General features: G+C 48.6%; 5 protein-coding genes across 5 annotated transcripts; 4 read left to right on the plus strand and 1 right to left on the minus strand.

Annotated features, from left to right (window-relative positions):
• Positions 1-693: 693 nt before the first annotated feature.
• COCVIDRAFT_25939 (hypothetical protein) lies at positions 694-8,230 on the plus strand (the record flags this gene model as incomplete). Its single annotated transcript, XM_014701884.1, has 2 exons — positions 694-6,015; positions 6,077-8,230. 2 exons carry the CDS (start codon positions 694-696, stop codon positions 8,228-8,230), a joined length of 7,476 nt encoding a protein of 2,491 aa, XP_014557370.1.
• Positions 8,231-9,414: 1,184 nt separating this feature from the next.
• On the plus strand, positions 9,415-10,060 carry COCVIDRAFT_97237 (hypothetical protein; the record flags this gene model as incomplete). Its single annotated transcript, XM_014701905.1, has 3 exons — positions 9,415-9,580; positions 9,636-9,706; positions 9,761-10,060. 3 exons carry the CDS (start codon positions 9,415-9,417, stop codon positions 10,058-10,060), a joined length of 537 nt encoding a protein of 178 aa, XP_014557391.1.
• A 432-nt stretch (positions 10,061-10,492) lies between these two features.
• On the plus strand, positions 10,493-11,266 carry COCVIDRAFT_97129 (hypothetical protein; the record flags this gene model as incomplete). Its single annotated transcript, XM_014701906.1, has 2 exons — positions 10,493-11,003; positions 11,067-11,266. The coding sequence occupies 2 exons, from the start codon at positions 10,493-10,495 to the stop codon at positions 11,264-11,266; spliced, it is 711 nt and encodes a 236-aa protein (XP_014557392.1).
• Positions 11,267-11,700: 434 nt separating this feature from the next.
• COCVIDRAFT_97134 (hypothetical protein) lies at positions 11,701-12,603 on the plus strand (the record flags this gene model as incomplete). The annotated part of the gene is made up of 1 exon (XM_014701907.1): positions 11,701-12,603. The coding sequence occupies one exon, from the start codon at positions 11,701-11,703 to the stop codon at positions 12,601-12,603; it is 903 nt and encodes a 300-aa protein (XP_014557393.1).
• Positions 12,604-13,130: 527 nt separating this feature from the next.
• COCVIDRAFT_37081 (glycoside hydrolase family 43 protein) lies at positions 13,131-23,076 on the minus strand (the record flags this gene model as incomplete). Its single annotated transcript, XM_014701908.1, has 2 exons — positions 13,131-14,356; positions 21,891-23,076. The coding sequence occupies 2 exons, from the start codon at positions 23,074-23,076 to the stop codon at positions 13,131-13,133; spliced, it is 2,412 nt and encodes an 803-aa protein (XP_014557394.1).
• Between the last annotated feature and the right edge of the window lie 91 nt (positions 23,077-23,167).

Below are 23,167 nucleotides of genomic sequence, written 5' to 3' on the forward strand. Positions count from 1 at the left end.
TTGAGATATGCACCGCTAGCACAGATTTGGGATCTTGAAGAAACGGTGTTCCATGGAACTTTGAATCAGAAGTAGACGAGTCAAGTGAGGTGGAAGTCGGTCGTGGTTCTCACCGCTAGACCCAGGCACGGCTTCAGACTAGACGCGACACCGATGAGATAGGATGTCCGTTTTGCGTGCATATAAGGGCCAAAAAACAACACTTTCGAACGTTTCTGTTGACCGGTAAGCTGCTTTTTGTGTGTTCTTGTCTGTACGAGATGAAGATAAAAAAACAGCTATCGAGAAAGTCATTGGGTGGTATACACGAAGCTGCAACCACGATCCTGGATTCTTTGCACGGAGACTACCATTCTCGCTGGACATGTGATTCTAGGGCAATGTCCTTCCTTGTGCAGCGATAGGAGCGCTCCCCTGAGCTACGGTAGAGTAAAGGGTTTATGCAAACGAATGCTTTTTGATGCAGTTTGATATCCACCGCGATGTTCGCTTGCGACTACGCTAACGAGAATAAGTAAACTAGGATGCAGTTGTGAAGGGGGCCTCACGTGAAACTGAGGTAGATAAGTTTGAACGCAAAGCAGCAGAAAACTTGTCAAACATAATCTCGTCAGGCTTCAGTTATTGTTCTGGTCACGAAGTAAATTGTTTCTATAAATGCACCGATAACTTTTTACGTTTTAGATCAACAAGATGGACATGCGATCAGACCCAATTGCCATTTGTGGCATGGCTCTTCGCTTGCCTGGCGCGCTCAAAACACCCGCGCAGTTCTGGACATTTCTCACGGAGAAGAAGGATGCTCGTGCACCCATTCCTCTGACACGGTTCAACGCCGAAGCTTTCCATTCGGCTTCTGGAAAGTCCGGCTATATCAACTCAACATATGGCTACTTTCTGGACGAAAGCGCTGAAGTGGGCGCTATTGACACTTCCTTGTTTCGCATGTCGCAACAAGAATCGGAGCGCATGGATCCTCAGGTCAAATTCCTTCTAGAGCTTGCAAGAGAGTGTTTCGAAAGCGCTGGAGAGATCGGGTGGCGCGGAAAAGACATTGGGACATATATCGGGTCATTCGGAAACGATTGGTTAGAGATGGCTACCAAAGACCGTTTGAACAAGAGTATGTACAAGGTCACTGGTCACAACGACTTTTCGCTCTCGAATCGGATAGCGTATGAGTACGATCTCAAGGGTCCGAGTATGACTATCCGGACAGCATGTTCCGCATCCCTTCTGGGATTACATGAAGCATGTCTCGCAATACGGAACGGTGACTGCAGTGCAGCTCTGGTTGGCGGCTGTAATCTACTTTGGAGTCCCGATACTATGTCCGATATGTCGGAACAAGGCGTCACCTCACCCAACGCATCTTCTCGATCGTTCGATGCAGATGCAGATGGGTACGCGCGTGGAGAAGCTGTCAACTTGATTTACGTCAAACCGCTTAGTGCTGCTATCAGGGATGGAAATCCTATCCGCGCCATCATCCGTGGATATGCTACGAATGCCGATGGAAAGACTCCTGGGCCGAGTATGCCCAGCTCTTCGAGCCAAGAGGAAATGATGCGTAGAGCATACCAGACTGCTGGGATCCCAGAATCTGACATCACACGAACTGCATTTGTTGAATGTCACGCAACGGGCACCACCACAGGCGATCCTATCGAGGCTACAGCAGTGGGGAATGTATTCGGACATGGCGGAGTCTACATTGGGTCTGTCAAGCCAAATGTTGGTCATTCTGAAGGCGCATCGGGAATTACGTCCATCATCAAAGCCGTCTTGGCTTTGGAGAATCGTGTCATACCACCAAATATCAAGTTCAAAACACCAAATCCCAACATCCCATTCCATGACAAGGACTTGAAGGTGCCGACTAGTTGCATCGAATGGCCTGCGGACAAATTCGAGCGAGTCTCTGTCAACAACTTTGGAATCGGAGGTGCTAATGCTCATTTCATCCTCGATTCTGCTGCATCGTACAGCGGGATTTCGAATGCAGTCGATGTAGAGCAGAATGCGTCATCTCTAAACTCTGTGGGATTGGGTAAATTATTCTTGGTATCAGCAAACACATCAGAATCTTTGGAGATGCAAACCCGGAATCTTCGGGAATATGCATTGTCAAATCCAACGAACGCCGATCACGGGTCATACACATTAGCTTGCCGACGCGAGCACCTTACGCATCGCGCCTTTGGTGTGGTACAGGGAGGATCGATCGACTCACGCGTTGGAGTTTCCATCGCTGGGTTGTCGTCGCCGCGGCTATCTATGATATTCACTGGCCAGGGTGCCCATTGGCCGCGTATGGGCATTGAACTTTTACAGTTCAACGATACATTTGCCTCTTCTATCAAAGCGATGGATGAAGAGCTCAGGGGGCTGCCAAAACCACCTACATGGAGCATCCAGGAAGAACTCATGAAAAGTGAACTCTCCAGTAATTTGGGGAAGGCTGCTATTGCTCAGCCGTTGTGCACTGCGATCCAAGTGGCTCTAGTAGATACTCTAGCCGATCTAGGGATCAAACCTCACTGTGTGCTTGGCCATTCATCAGGAGAAATAGCTGCAGCATATGCGGCAAACAGGATATCCCGTCGAGCGGCCGTAACTCTTGCTTACTACCGAGGCCTTGTTTCACAAGCTGTGTCTGGGGGTGGTGCGATGGCTGCAATCGGTCTGAGCTGGGATGAGATGACTGCATTTCTTCAAGAGGGTGTGGTCCTTGCATGCAACAACTCGCCTTCGAACGTCACCATTTCGGGCGACGAGGTAGCTGTACGAAATGTTGTGGAAGCTATCCAAACCAACAAACCTGATGTGTTTGTGCGCATGTTGAAGGTGAGCACGGCATACCACTCGCATCACATGTTCAACGCTGGTATTGAATACGAGGAAATGATGGCATCAATTCTCAATGATCAAGTTCCTCAGACCGGAGCGTCTACAAACGCATGTTTTTTCTCAACGGTAACCGGGGCACTTTTGCCAGATTCCGACCATATTGACGCGCGGTATTTCCGTCGCAACCTCGAATCACCTGTCCTCTTTTTACAGGCTTTCGAAAGCCTTTTAGCTGAGTTCAAAGATACTCCGCATCGCAATCTTTGTTTTCTCGAAATAGGACCTCACAGCACTCTTTCGGGACCGCTTCGGCAAATCTTGGCGAAACCTTCTCTTGTCTACTCATACGCCTCATGCCTCCAGAGAGAGAAGAAATCAGTTGGAACACTGCTCGCAGCCCTGGGAACACTTTGGCAATACGGCTTGGATTTCGACCTCTGCCGACTAACGAATCCGCTCAATACTGCAAAAGTGCTAACAGACATGCCACTATATCCCTGGCATCACAGCAACATACATCTGTTTCACAACCGCATTATTCAAGCGTGGCGACATCCCAAATTTGCACATCACGAGCTCTTGGGGTCATCGGTATTGGATAACGCCGATGATCAGCCTAGCTTCCGAAACCTCATTCATCTCGAGAGTCTTCCTTGGCTGCGGGACCACAATGTTGATGGCGTTATTGTCTTTCCAGGTGCTGCATACGTCACCATGGCTGGGGAAGCTTGTCGGAGACAATTCCTATCTGACCAGGACTTCAAATTTCTTGGTTTCAGTGTGAAGAATATGGTCATTGGTACCGCGTTGATCCTGGAAGAAAGCAACCCAGTCGAGATCGTTACTTCTCTAAGAAGATGGCGTATTACGGATCATTTGGAGAGTAACGGCTGGGAGTTTACGATATCATCATACTCAGGAACTACGTGGACAAAACACTGCTCAGGCTCCGTTGAGTCAATCATCTCTCCACCTCCTCCTGCATCAGTACATGAAAATAATTTTCCACGGAAGACAGATACCACAAAATGGTACCAAGCTATGTGGCACGTTGGGGGCAGGTATGGGCCCTGCTTCCAAGGACTAAAGGACATCGAGTGTACTCCAAACAGTCATAGTGCGAAGGCCACCGTCTGCGATAAAACCCCCGATGATTGCGAATCGCATTATCTGTTACATCCAACAACAATCGATGTATTTTTCCAGGCAATAGCTCTGGCTGCATGTAACGGACAACCACATACGATTGACCGAATGAGTGTGCCCACATTCATCAAGAACATACAAGTTTTCAACTACTCGGGTGACCTTCAGGTGCAAACCTCAGCGGAAGGACTGGCGCATGGTAGAGTCCATGGTGGGGGCTGTGCCATTAGTGCAAATGGGTCGCTTGCTATGAAGGTAGACCAACTCAAGCTCGTGCCTCTAGATACTATATTTGAGACAGATCCTCATGCTGGCGCCTCGGTAACATGGATGATTGAGCCCAGCTTTACAACCATGTCAAGCTTTCTCGAGTATAGCGCCGAGTCCGTCAAATGCGCACCAATCATTCAAGAGATGACTTTACTCCACATCCGAAAGGCCTTGGAGCAAATTCAATCCATCAAACCAGCATCGGGTACGATGGAAAGATTTGTGAATTGGATGAAGAGGCAAAGCATTCCGGATACATTGCGATCCACGGAAACTGTGACAGCGGAATTCAAAGCCATGTCATTCCCTGGCACTATGAATGCGATCAAAAAGATCAGTGAAAACATTGTGCCGCTAGTACTGGAAGAAATCTCTGCAATAGAGCTTTTAGTGGCTGATGACACATTGACAAAGCTGTACCAAGAGATCAAAGTCACTGATCGAGGGCCACACTTGAAGCTTCTTGGACATCAGAAACCGAACATGCGCATCCTCGAGATTGGAGCGGGAACCGGAGGAACAACTCGCGAGTTCCTTTCTAATTTGGTGAATGATTCAGATGGAGGCAGGCTATGGTCCAGTTACACTTATACGGACATCTCGGCCGGGTTCTTCGGTGCTGCTAAAGAGACTTTCAAAGACTATGCACTCGAATACAAGGTTCTGGACATCACGAAGGACCCTGTGGCTCAAGGCTTCCAAAGTCATGATTTCGATCTTGTCATCGCCACCAACGTCATACATGCGGTTCCCAGTCTCCAGCAAGCGCTACGCAATGTTCATAGTCTATTACGTCGTGATGGCACATTCTATCTTGAAGAACTGTGCCCAGATGTAAAAATGATTAACTTCACCATGGGCCTTCTTCCAGGATGGTGGCTAGGCGAAGGCGATGGGCGCGCTGATGAGCCATATGTACAACCTGACAGATGGGATAGCGAGCTTCGCGCTGCTGGTTTCACAGGGGTAGCGGATTGCATGCTAGACGCCCCACGTCCACACCAGGGCAACGCATTTATGATAGCCTACCCTCTCGCCGAGGAGGTGCTTCCCAAGCCTCTCACACTGCTATTTGATGACAGTACACAGCGAGTAGTCGAGGATTTGAACACTGAGTTATCTCAAAATGGCTACTTCGAAACTACCGTTCAGCACTGGGATACTGCAACAATGACACGCAAGGGGGACGTCATATGTTTGCTCGATATCAGCGAATCTTTCTTCTCAAACATCAAAGCCTCCCGTTTCGACAAATTCCGCTCATGGCTGAATCAAGTCTCAGAATCAAAAAATGGTATTCTCTGGTTAACTCGGAGCTCTCAGCTGAGTTGCGAGCACCCTAGATGGGGGCAAACACCTGGAGCCATGCGTTCAATTCAGAAAGAAATGGGAATTGATTTGGCAATCTGTGAAGTCGACCGGCTAACGAACGTGAGTTGGAAAGCGATTACACAGATTGCAGAAAGGTTCTCTCGTCGCCATTTATCGAGCTACGATTTGGAATTGGAGTACGCTATTGAGAATGGCAAGATATATATACCACGGTTGTATCCTTTGCTCATCAACTCGGAACTTCGGGAACCCGCTCATTCTGCGACTCCAATGACCCGGAGAGAGGAAGACAAGCGTAATCTAACACTGGGGACAGCGGGCAGGCTGGACACGCTCCAGTGGACTAATGTCCCATGCGAAAGACCCATTGAAAACCAAGTTGTGGTCGAAATTATGGCGACAGGTCTCAATTTCAAGGTAAAGCTCAAGCATCTGCATCTCCAATCGCTGGGAACCCACAGAGAGCTAACCATCGTAGGATCTGCTGACCGCTATGGATCTCATCGAAGCACCGCGCCAAGTCCTCGGATTGGAAGCGGCAGGAATCATTCGAGAAATCGGATCAGAAGTTGGCGATTTCCAGATAGGGGACCGTGTCGTTATTATGGGCAATACAGGTTTGTTCACAACAAAAGCGGTCGTACCCAGCATGACGTGCTGGAAACTCCCCAATTCTCTCTCTTTTCAAGAAGCCGCAACTATGCCTTGTGTATTCTTGACCGCCATCTATGGACTGCTCGATATCGGTCAGATGAGTGCTGGGCACACTGTTCTGATTCATTCTGCATGTGGTGGAGTCGGCATCGCGGCTATCCAGCTATGTCGCATGGTAGGGGCAACGATCTACTGTACCGTCAGTACCGAAGAGAAGGTCAAGTTTCTAGAAAACGAATTTGGTATACCACGCAACCATATTTTCGACTCACGCAGTCGGTCTTTTGTGGCTGATGTTATGCGCGCCACCGATGGCGCTGGAGTGGACCTTGTCCTTAACTCGCTTTCAGGTGAACTTCTCCATGCATCTTGGGAATGTGTGGCGAAACTCGGCAAGTTGATCGAAATCGGGAAACGAGACTTATTAGCAAATGGCCGAATATCTCTGAGTCCTTTTGCTGAGAATCGGAGCTTTCATGGCATTGAACTCTCTCTTCTCTTCGAAAATCGACCCACGGAGTGTCCAAGGCTTCTGAAGAAGATGATAGATTTTTACGAAGCAGGCCACATCAAACCCATCTTTCCCATAAAGTCCTTTGCAATGGCCGAAGTGGAGCAATGCTTTAGGTACATGCAACAAGGTCGACATATCGGCAAGGTTATCATGTCTGTAGGTGATCCGTCGGATCAGCCCACTGAACCGAAAGAACCAATCACACAAAATCCCAAGCGCAGTCCGAAGTTCAACCCACAAGCATCGTATTTGCTTGCCGGTGGCCTTGGTGGCCTAGGCCGTGTTGTGGCCAATTGGATGGTTGAGCATGGCGCACGACACCTAATATTTCTTTCTCGAAATGCAGGAGAAAGGGAAACCGACAAAGCATTCTTGGAAGAACTCGAGTACCAAGGATGCAAAGTGATGGCAGTGAAGGGGAGCGTTGCTATTGTCAAAGACGTGGAGAAGGCTATTGCTGCTGCAACTGCTCCTCTACGTGGTGTGATGAACATTTGCATGGAATTGCAGGACATGGGATTCCGCGAGATGACCCATGAGGCATGGAGCACTGTCAACGAGTCGAAAATCAATGGTACATGGAATATGCACAACGTGTGCATGTCCAGAGAGATAAGTCTTGACTTCTTCCTTCTCTTCAGCTCGGTCACGGGTGTGTTTGGCAACTTTGGCCAAGCAAACTACGCAGCGGCGAACACCTTCCTCGACACTTTTGTACTTTATCGACATTCCTTGGGCCTGAACGCTTCTGCTGTTGACATCGGTATGATGTACGACCACGGATATGTCGCAGAGAATCCGCTACTTGCGGAACGAATGCGGTTGCTTGGTTCGTATGGTATCGGAATACCACAGCTCTTGGACGCAATCACGCTCATTCTAAGCACCCCTAGAGCCAAGCTGAACAAAGTTACATCACGGACATGCTCTTCTCTATTGGGCATTGGTGTTCGCAGCGGGCTATCGCTGTCTGATCCTTCGAATCGCGTATTTTGGAAACACGACCGGCGAATGTCATATTACGTCAACCTCGAATCATCGGCGCACGTAGCTTCTGGTGCAGCCTCCAACGAGGATGAACCCACGCGGGTCATCAGAGACTTCATGCAGCAAGTTCTTGCTGAGCCAAAACTTCTCGACCAGCTCGATACCCCGGTTTTCCTCGCGCGACAGATTGCAAGAAAAATCGCGCTCATGCTTCTTCGACCCCTTGATGACAAGGAAGACAGCGAGGTTGATATATTGAGCCCGTTGCAGGATGCTGGCCTGGATAGCTTGGTTGCTATAGAGATGCGGAGGTGGTGGAGGACGACATTTGGCTTCGACATTACCATGCTCCAGATGATTGGAGCTGAGAACATGTTGGCACTTGGTGATCGGGCTGTTGAAGGACTGAGAACTAAGTACGCAGAAGTTGAAGAACAACCAGTAACCCTGACACCTGCTGTCACTGTATCGGCTTGATTTGGGGTTCGGGAGGGCCTTGGGGCCATAGTACGCACTAGGACAAATACCTGGACGGGAAGTTGGTCGAGAAAATGTCGCACCGCCCCCTATGTGCCGTTGATCAGAGGTTCCCTCGTTTATTCTCACTTTTCAGGCTGCCCATGTTTGTATACGATTTTGAAATCTGCATTTATCCGTTAGATTAGTATTATCTGGCCCCATATACCCTCGCGATAAGCATCGCGGAACCATAGTAGACAAGTTCTTTTAATGATTTTCAACATTTGCCGTCTCATTCTCAGATTTCAACGAATAGATGCAGCATAGCCTAGAACGTGTCTTAAAAAAAACGTCATATATTTTTGCCACCCCTACTCCTAACAGGAAGGTAGAGCACGGCTGCGAATAAGTCTTACAATCCAACATCGCCTTTCTCTCTGATAAATGAATTCAGGATGCAGGTGCCGATAAGGCTACTACACTCGTCGATCGATTAAGGCAGTGGAGCAGTTTGGGGGCTATCTTGGGTAGAACTAGTGCTTAGCCAAGCTTCCTTCAGTCACTTGTAAGAGGAAAGGTTTTTGTTAGGCCCCAATGTCGGTTAGCAGTTAGATGTCAGCCCTGCACGTGACTTTCGTAGTCACTCTCAATCTTATACCCCCAACACTCTAGTCAAGGATTTTTCGTAGGATGACGGCTCTCTCTTTTTTCACAATGTCTTTCAAGTACACTGGAGATTTTCCGATGCTTCTCAAGCGCGCTGGGAAACTTTTGAGAGTATTGTATCTCATTGAGAGATCTGATATTCCTGCTGTCTCTATACCAACAGTAAGATTTTGCATGGATGATAAGCTATCGACGCTGATCAGAGAACAGGTTGTCGTGGCACTTGCGATTTCAGGGGTGCCCAGTGTGCCCTTGTTTATCAAGGGAGTAGTTTGGTGTCAACTGCATCTGTTGGCTTTTGAAGTATGTGCACGAAGTTCATGCTCCGCTCTGAAGCACATTACACTAATATGCGAATAGACAAAGAATCAGGTGATTTGGACTATACTTTGCAAGGTTGGGTAGCTGGTACTAATGCAGTGAATAAGATTGTCGGTCTTGAAGAAGATCGCATTGCAAAACCGCATCGCCCACTTCCCTCTGGCCTCATCTCGTTGGAAGAGGCCCACATACTTTACCGCTGCCTGTTAGTATGCATGTGGATCGCGGCTTTCCATTGCAACACTCTTGTTTGCACCATTGCATATACAGCCGCCATCACGATTTACAATGAAGGCGGATTTGCTGCTTTTGCCAGTTTGAAGAGTGTCATTGGGGCTTTCGGCCTGATGTGCAAGTGTTGGGGAACCACAGTTACTTTTGGTGAGTGCGCAATCTATACAGATTGTCCACCCAAGACTATACTAACATGCGACAGCCAACGGGGAAGATTTGCATGGCAAGAAAGCCCTGGCGATTCTCATTTTCGGTCTCATTTTTTCAACTACTGTAAGTCCTTGAGCAGCGAGCAAGTGAAAGCTAAATTGATTTTCTCCGTGATAGGGGCACGCACAGGATTTCCGTGACCGGTCAGCAGATGCAGTCATGGGGAGAAAGACGATACCGTTGGTGCTTTCTCAACCCATAGCCAGGTGGTCGCTTGCTGTCTTGATCGCGGCGTGGACAGCAGGGCTGATTATTTTTTGGCAACCTCCCATGGTTGTCAGTATCGCCTTTACCATTCTTGGGCTTCGAACATTAGGCGGCTACCTAAGGAGTTATGAGGAGAAAGACGATTCCGTGTCGTATGTTTACTACGGGGTAAGATTGTTCTTTGAGGCTAAAACAGCGAAGAAATACTAAGATGGTTGCAACAGATCTGGCTGCTGGGTAGCAACATCCTGCCCTTCTTTCCTCGAATGAGGGGAGAATTTAATTGAATAAGCTTGGTGCATGGAATGAGTTAGATAGATGATAGACCAAGAGTAGGAGGAGGTCAGGGGTGTGGCAAAGGGAGTACAATAGAATGGGTCGAGAGTAAACATTTGCGGTACCAGGAAGAGGTTCATTCTTAGCCTCTATGGACATGGTTGAGGACGAGCTTAGAATTATCCTGGTTCAGTTTTGGTATCAGTGATGGTCATGAGTCAGAATAGGACAGTGTAATGCGCTAGCTTGACTAGTGGGATACCGTCCGAGCTCCCCGCAGACGATGACAGCATAGATTATTGCTCGAATCATAAACTTTGACCTGCAACAGCACAGAGCGTTACCACGTCAATTGCATACCCAAACATGGAGCCAACCATATCCAGGTGTATCCGTACTTTTTCACGACTCTCGATACAAATACCATGTCGTTCAAATGTGGCGAGATGCAGGCCATCGCCATTTACACGCTCATGTCATGCACAATGGCTGCACACGACGCGCCCTGCCCTTGCCCAATCCCGAGCCCCAAAGACACGCGATCGAGGGCCGAAAAGCAATGAGGATACTCAGACAGACTTCAGTGCTCTGGATTTGCTTCGAAACACCGCGGCTCCTGCCACCTCCATCGACGCATGTACAGGTGATGGCTTCGCACTCAACAACCAAATGCGCATCAGCGGCAGCGGCATCTTACTTGTGGGCGGCGAGGCATTCCGGTGGCGGCCGTGGCTATATGAACAACGAAAAGAAGGCACAGTAGGAGAAGGGGGTTCGGGCGAAGATGCAATGACGGGCAAATTGCTGAATGCCAAGAGACAGTGGGAGGTGCCAGAGCAGGTGTGGGGTGTGTTGGAGCTGGTATATCCTAAGCCTGGTATGCGGCAATACGGCTTTTTAGTTTTCCAAAGATATTGCCCAGCTAACAGTACCTTGACAGATCTTCTCATCATCGGAACAGGCCCTAACACCACGCCTATCGCGCCTGCGGTTCGCAAGTATCTGAACGGCCTAGGCATTCGACTCGAGATTCAGGACACGAGGAATGCAGCTGCACAATTTAATCTTCTCGCGACGGAGCGCGGAGTTGGACAGGTCGCGGCAGCGTTGATACCGATCGGGTGGAGAGAAGGGCGTTGAGAAGGAGACTAGCCAGCGAATAAAATGGCCCTAGAAGAACACAACAAGAGGTGTTCAAGGGCACAAGCTGGCAGTGGCGGTGAACACGTATGAGTGAGTAGGCACATCTCATCTGCACTCTTGTCTTTTAACCTTCGATTCTACGTGCTGCCACTGCTTTGTATATTTTTCAATCCTTTGTTCCTGGCTGCAAGCAGGCCTTTACATACGACACCACTCTATCCTTCGTTTTGCCAACCTTCATACCTGCACAAGTCCCTTTCGTTTCCCTAAAGTCATTCAAGTTTCCCTTATTTTCTTTCGACGGCAAACGCGCTCGTCATCAAAGGGCAAAGTGACCCACCAGTACCGGTCCCAGCACCCCTCTGCCTGCCTCATCTCTTTGTCCAACCAGTATCTCTTTGGTTACTAGCATCTCACAACGGCACAGGCATATGTGTCTCGACCATCTTGTTCATAGGCCATCAGCTATATTCGCGGTCCTTCTCCGTCTGGCTGCGCGAATCTTCCAGAACACGTTCAACGCCGGTACAAGGTGGGGTTTCGGCACACGATTTGAGGTGGGAAACAGGGAAGCCGTCATGGACACCACGCCTTTACTTAAGCAAGACCACTCTAGCGCCTATCAACCCCATCGCGACATGAACCACCTCACCACCCCGCATACACCACCAGCCTTATCAAATCTTCATAATCCGCCGCTTCCGCTTTCACCCAACGTCAGCTCCAGACACTTGGCCCTCGCATCCCTGCAATCGGGCACCTTAACCCTGGAGTCTTCCCTAGCTTGTATGCAAATTTCAGAATCAGGCAATAGTTCACACAACATGAGAATATCTTGTATCGAGAGGCAGTCGCTACATGCCATACTTTCGCCCGTGCGCGAGGATTTGCAAAAGCTCAAAACATTGACGCCCGAAAGTCTGCCACCTTACAGTCCACGCGTTCGAGCCAAGAGCCATGCTCAGATCCTTAAGCACAAGCTTCTGCCCATCGGTCAATTTATTGTCAACTATCTCGATCCTGTACCGGAACAAGGTCGAGGGGCCCTGGAGCTGAAGTTATGTCGCGTCATCACGACGGAGTACTGGCCGTTGCCTGTTGACGACTTCACTCATTTGAAGGTCCAGGAAATGTATCGAAATGCCCTCTTCAAGATTGGTCAGCACAGTACAGTTATTCCACCATCGGAGCATTATCCAACGAATTCACTGCCTAGCCATTCACTTGCCAAATCATCTTCTCCTACAAATACACTGTCTTTCAGCTCGGCCAACAATACAGAGATGGATACTGGCGGTGGCAGGTCTCCAGACCAAATGCACCAGCTCGACTAGGGGACCGATTCAGACATTGCCACAGTGAATACACAAGCCAAAGTGAGCTTGGTGGGGAAACGCTGGTTACTCGTGGTATGGTCCATTCCACTTTTGGAAAAAGTGATCATGTTCTACTTGGTAGCGTAGTATACTATATTGCCACTCATCAATAGCTGGGAACGCGGAAGAGCTCTTTCCAGCAGAGTGGAGCAAGTACTTTTGCAGAAGGCTGCTGATATCTGAGTTTGATTCGAAGAGAATGGCATATTCAATGTCATAAATTTTCGTGTGTTTTAAACAATTCAAATCATTCCAATATTCTTTATTTGTGGCTGTCCATTTCAAAAGCTTCAATTTGTACGCTACCTCTTCACAGATCACTTTCAACATTACCTTTCTCTCAACAGGCAGCGACGGAATAAATCAGAGAAGTGCAGGATAGCATAGATGTCAGTGAGTAGAGTGCTGTGGAAATGTGCTTAGGTCAGAATTTCTTGATTGCAATACTACCAATTTCCATAAGATACCAGCTAGAAAATCGCAGCCTACTGCACACCGAGCGCCTCATAAATCGCCACCAGCAACTTCCTCATCCGGTAGTTTCCCATGCCCTTCTTTTCTCCCTTCTCGTTTGGCCCCAACCCCGCATTCGCCATCTTGTTCATGACATATCCAATTGTAACCTTCCTCTCTGCATCCGCAATGCCCTGGCTACCGCCCCAACCGCCCCAACTCGCGACTCTGCCCTCTGGCAGATTCTCGTTCATCGAGCCCGCAGCAGGCAGTGCGAAACCAAGACCGAATCGCACCGGGATGCTGACGACGAGATCGGCGCCGTGCTGTTGGGTGGTGAAAATCTTGTCCATGGTGGCTTGTGACAAAAATGACGATGGGTTCTCAGGCGCAGACAGGGAAATAGCGGATAGGATGCGGACGAGAGCGCGGGCATTGGAATATCCGTTTGAGGCCGGTAGCACGGATTTCCGCCACAACTCTTTGTTTGCCATCGTTGCGTCCATGCCAGGGTTCTTGAGCAGCGTCCGAAAGGCGATGCTGTTTGGATCTTTCATCGCCGCAGCCACGCTGGTTAGATCCGTGATTGGCGGCGGTGGCACAATTTCCGCTACCCTATCCCAGTCTTTTTCCTGCGCACCAAACTGAAAATCTGCATCGAGCGGGGTGGTGATTTCGCGTTTAACAAATTCGTCGATGGGGAGGTGCGTGACTTTTTGGATCAAACCCGCGATGAGGTGGCCCATGGTGTAGGCGTGATAGCCACTTGCAGTGCCGGGCTCCCACCACGGCGCCTGTTGGGCCAGCAGGTTTGTGCTCCTTTCCAAATCACATATATCTTCAAACGTGACGTTTTCGTGCCAGCCGCTCAGCCCCGTCGCATGGCTCAGTAGATGCCGCACCAAGACTCCTTCTTTCCCATTTGCCGCAAACTCGGGCCAGTACTTTGATATCTTTTCGTTTGGATCCACGAGTCCGCGGTCGATGCAGAGGAGAAGGGCAAGGGCGGCGACAAGTTTTGAACTTGACCATACGCATGTGATTGTGTCTTTTTCCCAAGGCTTGGTTCGCGCGACGTCAGCGTAGCCGCCCCAGAGGTCAATCACATCAGTACCGTCGATGTTAACGCAGAGGGAAACCCCCAGTTCTTCCTCGGTGTCGAGATATGATTGTAAGAGTGATTTTACTTTGGTAAAGCGTGGATCGCAAGTTCCGTGGACTTGGGCTGCCATTGTGCAATATTGAATCAAGTGATGAGCTAGTTCAAAAAAATAAAAAGAGACCTTGCTGACGACTTCTTCGCCGTGCCTGCTACCCTTGCAGTTGTGAGTTGAAAATAATCCAGAAGCAAATGAGCTACTGCACATATATATATATATACTTGTTGTTTTCCCCAAAATGCAGCCAAGCGGGGTTCCGCCAGCGGTATTCCGCGGCTTTCGATGCTGCCAACCCGCTCCAGGTCAGCTCATGGAATTCATTCCGTAATCTAAACTCAGCCACTGAACTCAGCCATCTAGTATCGGATAAGAATACGAACTGCTGTTGTAGTCCTCCTTGTTTTCTTACTACACCCTACCTGCAACTCGTCGGTATACTACGCCTCAACCTTGAAAAACAAACCAGTTCGGTCATCACAAGGATGCATTATATCAGTGCAAGTCGTGAATAGTTTCTATTCAAGATTGATGCTCCTGGTTTTATCATACTTTTGGGTGCCGTCAGCTTTCGTAGAGCTACTGGCAGACCTGTACAGGGCCCGTGTTTCGAGTACCTTCCACGTCTCGCTTCCCGTATTTGCACCAATAATCCAATTGCTGGGACGTTACTCGGATATTTCCTGTACAACATCACAGATGTCATCAAGGCGACGGATCTAGCTTCTTGGTTCCCATATTGGCTATCGTGTTAAGGCCTGTGCCGGCAGAAAACTACACTAGAAATAGTGTAACAGTGAGACAGAATGGTGCCTGGCTGAGTACTTGCGAAATCGTAATTCTCTTCCCAACACCTCCCATAAGGTCGAGGGCCTAAAATTCGATATACTAATATCTCCATGTAACGAGTATTATAGAAGTAAAATCATTACATGAAAAGAATTTAAGATCAAGATATCTGCAGGAATTAATATACGAGGCTGAGAAGTAGGGGCGGTTGGTTAAGACCATATTCGGCATTTCCGGTGAAGAGGCACCAAGCAGGCTGCATACCCTGCAGATCATGGTTGGTTCAAATTACAAACTGCTTCGGGAGAAAGTACAAAACGAGATAAGAAAGTCAGTCAGCCTGCATATTTCGCTACGTAAGTGGCTGGATCCTTCCCTGAAGCTCGTTTCCAGATCATGTGATTACCGCCCCACGATGGTTAGTAACTTCTGATGTGCACGGGTATTGAACCTTCACTGCTTATCCTTAGGTAGGGAAAGAGTCCTTCTTGTAACTCGTAGCACTTTCTTAGTTAAGAGTACTGCCTCATAGCACGATAGTGAGCCCTATTTAGGCTTATCGCGAGTCTCTTTGTCCTATCGCCATTATGTCGCACACGGCGCAAACTGAGAAAGGACAAGACGCAAAAACTAGGGCTTACTCCATTCTTCCTGTTAATAGCTGCGTGCAGCCCATGGAAGATGGATAGAATCCACTGGATTACAACGCTCCGCCAGGGTGGCCCAGAGAACCCCAGCCGCTCGTCAGGAGCAACCTCGTCGTCTGGGGCAAACTAGCTCTCTTGGTGTTACCTGTGATGCTTCTGGGTATGTCTACGTACATGTCTCTTATGACTTTCAAATCAAGGCTCATTTTCTCTAAGCCTTGGCATCGATTGCGTACACCTTCCACGAGAAACCTGTCTCATTGGATGGAGCCACACTACAGCGTGTCATGCTTCTTGGTCCTACCCTTTTCCCTCTGGCCTTCGTTGCACTTGGCGGTCATAGCTTGAAGAATATTGCGCTTTGGAAGGCTCAGCGAGGCTCAACTACTGGAGTAGGCGACAGAACTATTTCTTGCGATACTATTTATTAACATGCGGCAAGTGCTTGAAAGTTTACATGGAAACCAGAGTTTCGTCAGCGCTATCTGTATTGCTATATCCCTCCGATCGTGGAGCGTACTATCATTCGCCATACTTCTACTATGGTCTCTCTCACCACTTGGTGGTCAGAGCTCATTGCGTCTCTTACACGAAGCCAACTCCACGGTTGTAACATCACGACCAGTGTACTATCCCGACCCAGGCGCATACAGCTCTCTGGCCTCTCTCGGATCTGCACATTACTTGAATCAAATGAGAGCTATCATCTCGACTAGCATATCAACCACGGACACGCTCCAAAATAGCCCTGTAGACATTTGGAATCATCCCAAGATCCCGCGACTTCGGCAACTGGAACAAGCTGACTTGGGTCACGATTCACAAGATCAATGGATTGATGTTAACGAGGACACAACTGCATATACGTCTTTAACCGGTCTAAGCGTACTAGGTTTACACGCTAATAGCATCGTAATCTTTTCGGTTATCCACGAATGTAGATGAACAGGGATCTTAGCTTGTATAGACTATCTCTCAATTAGCTAGATACATAGTATCTGCCTTTCAAACTAGTACAGAAGCTCTAATAAGACGAATATAAAGAAAAGGCTTCTATAGTATAAAACTTAAAGAACTTCTTATGAGACGTCGCTTTATTAATAGAAATCCAATTTAACACTAAACTGGATTTGGATATTTTAGATTTTCCTTTCTATTTGTAGAGAAAGAGAGATTTAAATTTTCAATCTTATAAATTTCTTAACATCGCAGTAAGAGAGTTTTTTAAGGTCTTCAAGAAAACACACCGCCCTAACCTCTTCTTCTCATTGATAAAGATAAGAAAATTATAGATATTCAGCTCTAGATACTACAATTTAGTATATTATACCCTTCCAGAGAGAACGTAGTAGCTTAGGTGGAGCTGAGCTGGGTGTCGTCACAACCTATCCGAGCGACACTCAGATCAACGAGCCAGCACATTTCTCCAATCTGCACGCAGATATAAGCCCTTTACTAGATACAACTCTATTGCACATGTCATTGCTCTTGACACAGCGCCCCCTTGATCCTGACTGCTGACATGCTGTGGCTTTGGCTGAAGTGGTTACACCTGCGGCTTTTGCAAAGACTGTGCCACTACGCTCCAATACAATCGCAATTCGATGCGTTACACTTATGTGGAGACATACATTGAGTAAATTGCCCATGATCGCATGATTGGCATACCCCAGTATGGCAATCCTAGGGCAATTAGAATCTAGACAAAGTAGAAAAAAGGCTGATTGTTCTTACCTTGCCCGAATCGCAGGTACGAGCTCGTGGGATTAAACCCGCGTCGTGACGTCCTGTAAGGCCCGCCTCAACGTGGGTCATTGAGAGAAGAATTACACATAGGTGTTGGAAAACGTAGGTAAGCTTCATATTGGTAATATGGCGAGGGGGGGGGGGGGGGGAATTGGGCTAGGGAGTCAACGATAGTCCGGTATAAAACACGTCAACTATGCGGCACTGCGCTTTTAAATAATAGATCACTGGAGGATATTAAGCCGTCTAAGGGGCTATTTTAGTGTCAAATTATGAGTGGGAAGTTTAATCTAATTGCATCCATGAGTGAGCATCGTATATATGTTTGATGCTGACGCGTCTTATTTCCCGTCACGGAAGAATAAAGCTTTGGCGAGGAACGCTAACTGAGTAGAGAGGAAACTCTAAGCAATGACTGGCTGGGGGGGCGGCTGATACGAGCTTACTGTGGTGTATGATAGAATTCATGCGTATGTGCCACTAGTAAGGGGGACGATACAGGCCAGGGTTGAGAGTAAGCGCTACTATAGAGAGTATGATCTACACTCTACACACAGTAGAGTCATGAATATTCAGGATTTCTCTGGAATGAATTTGGTATAGTCATCCGAAGAAGTGTCTGTCTTCAATTTAGCGCGTCTTAACACACATAACTTGTGCAATGTCCACAGTAGAAATAGGGTGTCACGAGATTCGACCCCAGAGGACGACCCTCGGGACGGTCTGGTACCGACCACAGCTGTAGAAGTATATAATACCTACGAACTACAAGGACACTCCTTAAGGATTCATCTTAATCCTACTCTTTAGATATATTCTGTGCCTACTCGCGAAACATCTCATATACGGGGGGGGGGGGCTCTGCCTTTGAAGGCGACTTCTTCTAAGTCAGCACCTCTTGCCACTAAAAATTGTCGCACCCACAATTAGAACGTATCTTTGACAAGGTAGTTACCCACGCTACGTAGTGGGCGCAATGTATGCATAAACGGCAATATTCTTCATAGTAACTGTGAAGCTTCTGGTGCCAGTCTACCATGTAACACAGCCTGCAAAAAGAAAAATAGCTACAAAAAAGACTTTTTGGTCAGGATGGGATTGAGAAATATTTACTACCATCATTTCCGCTGGTTCTTATACATTTTGGTAACGACAGTCTTGTGTTTACATAAGAATCTACACTGAGAGTGTAAGAGAAAGATACTCCTTCGCGTCGCGGTAGCTCTCTATTCGAGGTGAAGAGCTAATCACGTTTAGAGCTTGGTCTTGACCCAAGCACCTGCTTCGGTAGAGAAAACATTGAAGTAGCTGGTATGCGCGCTGGGGTCACGGCCTCCAGCACACACATTGTCGCCGGATAGACACCAGGCGCGTAGCACGTTGGAGAAGCGGTTGAGCGAGGTGAGCTGGGTGCCTGTGCGAGGGTTGATCTGTACGCATGTACCTTAGCGAGTGTGTTTTAAAGGGGGTATCTATATGCTATTGCTTGATAGATGACAGAGTGGTCTACTTACGCCGTTAAAGGCGGCACCGGATGCAGAGTTGTATGATTGGTTCGCCGTGTGACGGACGTCACCCCAAAGAAGTGCAGCGCGGACTGCGTGATAAGTTCTCGTTAGCCGACTAGTTCTGGACTATAGGGTTTAGAAAGCTCACTCTTGTTTCCGGGTGAAGTGGAAGGGTTTAGACCGGTGGTAGTAGGGCTGGAGCATCCCAAGCCTGTGTTACCTCCGCCGCCGCCGAGGATATCGCCTACAACTTGAGCACCCTAGATGAAAGATCGAGGTCAGTACTATCATCGCCTTGCTGAATTCAAAGTTACCAGGCCAGGTCAATTGCTAGGTCAGGCACGGTAACCATTGCTTCAAAGTCAAACTAGCCGCCCGGTTGCTTATTACTGCTTGTGAAAAAAGCCACATACCTGCGAGTACCCAGTAAGAACCAACTTCGCATTTGGGCAACGGCTCGCGTAAGCCGTGATCTGGGCAGTTCCGCCAGTAACGCCAGCTGACACTGAGCTGCAGTACGTTGGGCTGGTGCTGGCTGGGTAGGTGATGTCCTCGTAACCGCAGTTGCTGATACCATTGCAAATGGCTGACACCACAGAGCTCTGACGGCCGGGGTACGGCTCGCTGGTGCCACGGGCAAGGAAGACGTGTACGCTATGGCAGGCGGTCTGGCGCTCCTCGACCTTGACCGCCGGGGCAGCAAGTGCAAGGGAGAGAAGGCCGTAAGTAGCGAGGATAGTCGAGGTAAGCATCTTGTCTAAGATGGGAAAGGGCTTGCCTTGGTTGATGGCGAGTTCTGGGAGTGCAAAGAGTTGAGTCGAATTGAGTTCGTCACAGAATTCGATGCTGTTGACGTGGAGACAGATGGGGATTTATTTATACCATATTTCGTCCGAACATAGTCACCTCTTCTAATCATGAAGATAACTGCCGACTGCTTCTAGTCCTGAACACAACTGCCGTTTTCTTAATGTCTTGAGTTATTACCTCTCGGATGTAAGGCTATATGGTGGTTGCATTTAGAGCGCGCTTAGAGAGATGAAAAGAGAAGTTGGGTAATGCAACCTAGCGTATTAGGCAGCACCGCAGTATTGGCGCTCTTACCGATAATGAGGTTAGCCAGTTGACCTTGGGCCTGGGAACGAAACGCATGAGTATTGTAAAGTAGCCAGGCTCCCTGAGGGAGGGTGTGGTCCCACTCCTAGGTTGTGGGTACCCAGGGGTAGTGCCTGAGCAGAGGTACAGTTGCGAGGTAAGAGTCGCTCTTTTCCAAGTACCATGCTTCGTTGAAGTTCGTATGGATTCATCAAGATGACTGGAGGAACTTGAGGCGTAATTGAACGAATCATTCTTCACTGGCGGTAATACACGAAGAACAGAGCACGAAACAGCGTGTTGACAACAGCAATTCGAATGGCCGGCAGTCGAAATAGGCTCGCGTACGTACCAGCAGCTGGGTATGGTGACACTAGCTTCGATTAGGTATGTGAACCTACGAACTTCCGTAATTGGCGAGCATGCACGTCATCTTCCAATCCTAAGATTGACCTCGCGTCGATCTCTGGGTCTAATCCAGGCTCCATCCCCGGGGTCTGGTCACAGGTTTACCCGAAGTTTTACCCCAAGTACGTACAAACGCGAGGCTTTACCGAGGTTTGTCAATAACCCCAGATTTTCCCCTCAATGCATTTAATCATGAAACTTCGCTTTCGACAAAGTTTTTTTCGCACGTGTTAGGCTTGCTGGCTCCAATGTGCCCCTCACTTTTATTCTCTGTAATTAACAAAACGGTTTGAGGGGAAACTGTTCAAGAGGGGGAGGAAATGCTTTTCCGGCTTCATCTAATCGTCAGCACAGATGGGTCGATCGGTTTCTCCGCTTCTTCCGTTTCCACATCCTCAGGGACGTTTGAAACCGAATCATACAGAAAATGGTGTTATGCGGTCTGGAAAGAAGGTGATAGGCACAGGTAGTATTTCCAGGATAGCAAAAGCAACAGCACTAGAATAAGCATTCGTTTACTTTATGTCATTGAGAGTAGCGACGCATTAGTGAACTTCGATCATGTCATTCTCATTCAATCGTAGTCTATAAGCAGCTCGGGGCTACGTAAGGCTTTAGCCAGGGACCATTCTACCTAGGACATGTTTAAATGAGTCTCATCACGTATATATTCCCACTACTGAGCTCCAGCAGTTATCTGTTTGTACTTCCACCTCTAGCAGACGCCTGGAGTTAAAAAGTCAGTTCGGTAAAAAAGACGAGACGTCAGATCGCTAAGTGTTTCTTCCAGCGGGCGCTTAGGGGATTACTAGGAGGCATCATGCACATACCGTGTTTCATAACCGAGTCGCTCACGCATTAGCTAATATCTCGTTTGCCTTTCTTTGCCGTACGTCATATGCATTTCCGCTCTACCTCACTGGGCAACATACAGTCAGCTGAGAAAGCTTAATAAATACTTGACTGTTCGGCTCCAATTATCCTTCCACGTCTGATTTCGCTCGTGATACCATTTATCTAAAAAGGATAAACAGAGAATATTAAAACAATGTTTCCAAAAGGAGTAGAGAAAGAAGATAGGTTGTCAGCCCCTAGTTGCTGTAGATATGCCTTCTTTGGGAGTCCTGGTGATGTCATCATCACCCTTACGATAGAGAATACCCAATATCAAGAAAACCACAAGAGCGCATCTCGTTAAGCGCCAACAGTGTGATTTGATAGCGAAAATCTCTCCGTCTCCCGTAATCACAAATCGATATTCGAACATCTACAACTAATTGCTGTCACTCGGAGAGTATCAAACTCTTTTCTTATCTCATTCAGTTCCCTCAAATCTAACTTCGATTCAACGCATAGCTTTGATATGCAGGATATCTACTTTATACATCTTCTCCCCCCTCCCCCCCCAACCCCAAGCCAAGTCCCTCACTTCAAAAACTTACTAATCAACCCCTTCCCCCCCTTAACAAGATTCTTAACCTCCCTCTTCAAATCCTCCGTCGAATGACCCCCCTGCCTCCCCGGCTCCATGAACCCCCCACCGGCACCTCCTTCCCCCCCACAATGACCCTGCCCCCCACACGTACCCCCGGGGCATCCCTGGATAAAATGCTGAACCTCACCACAACACCTCCCACACTCACCAGACCCCATAAACGGCCCCCCGTTCCCCCATCCCACCCGCATAACCCGTGCTTTTCGTCCTTCCCACCCGGTCTTCGCATCCGTAGCATGGAACACGCCCCAGACCTCTGGCCCACCGGGTCCATTCACGAGGACGAAGTTGCCGTGACCGGGTCCATACGGGGGTGAATCATCGCGCGCAGCTTTGAGGAGGGGGACGTTTGATTTCGCCCAGGAATGCGGATCTAGCGGGTGGCCTCCCGTGTAATACAGGACGTTCATTTTGTACTCGTGCGTCCAGCTGCCTGCGCAGCTATACACGATGCCCATCCAGCGGCCATCGGGGGAAGCGAGGAACTGCGGACCCTCGTTTATGCCGCTGGAGCCGGAGAATTCGAATTGCAAGTCTGGAGTGCTGATGCGGATAGGGTGGCCGGTGCATTCGGTCGGTGATACCATTTCGATAATGAAGATTTCCTGGCGCGACTCGTCGGCTTGGGTGCCGAGGGGCCAGCCAGAATACACGAAGAGCATGGAGCCGTGTAGGTAGATGACTGTGCCGTCGATGGCCCATTGGTCTTCGGGGAGTCCTGCGAGACGGCCGAAGAAATTCCACTTGCTGGGTTCCAAGGGGTCTTCGTCGGAGGGGGGCCCCGCGAGAACGAACATGCGGTGGGATTTGTTGCCGTGCTTTGGGTCGTCGGCAGCAAAATAGACGTACCAGCGTCCTTGGATGGAATGTAGTTCTGGCGCCCAGATATCACCCGAGTAGGGCTGGTTGGGCGGCGGCCGCCATATAACCGTCTTTTTGGAGCGCTCTTCGAAATCGAATAGCGAATCTGCAGACCAAATCTCAACGTGCCCGCCGCACGTAAAGGTCATGTAGTAAGTGCCCTTGTCCCATAGTACATAAGGATCAGCACAGCTTCTCTTTGTGATGGTGAGTATGGAATCGTTGTATGGTGGTCGTTGTCCCTGGTAGATTGGTTGCATTTGCTGGGCCATGTTTGGCGAGATTGAGCTGTGTGGTCGTACTGTTCAGACGTCAATACTACACGTCTTCCGATAGTGAGAAGCAAAAGGAACACATGATAGT

This window comes from Bipolaris victoriae (assembly GCF_000527765.1).
Source record: "Bipolaris victoriae FI3 unplaced genomic scaffold scaffold_35, whole genome shotgun sequence".
In the NCBI taxonomy this organism is placed as follows: Eukaryota; Fungi; Ascomycota; class Dothideomycetes; order Pleosporales; family Pleosporaceae; genus Bipolaris; species Bipolaris victoriae.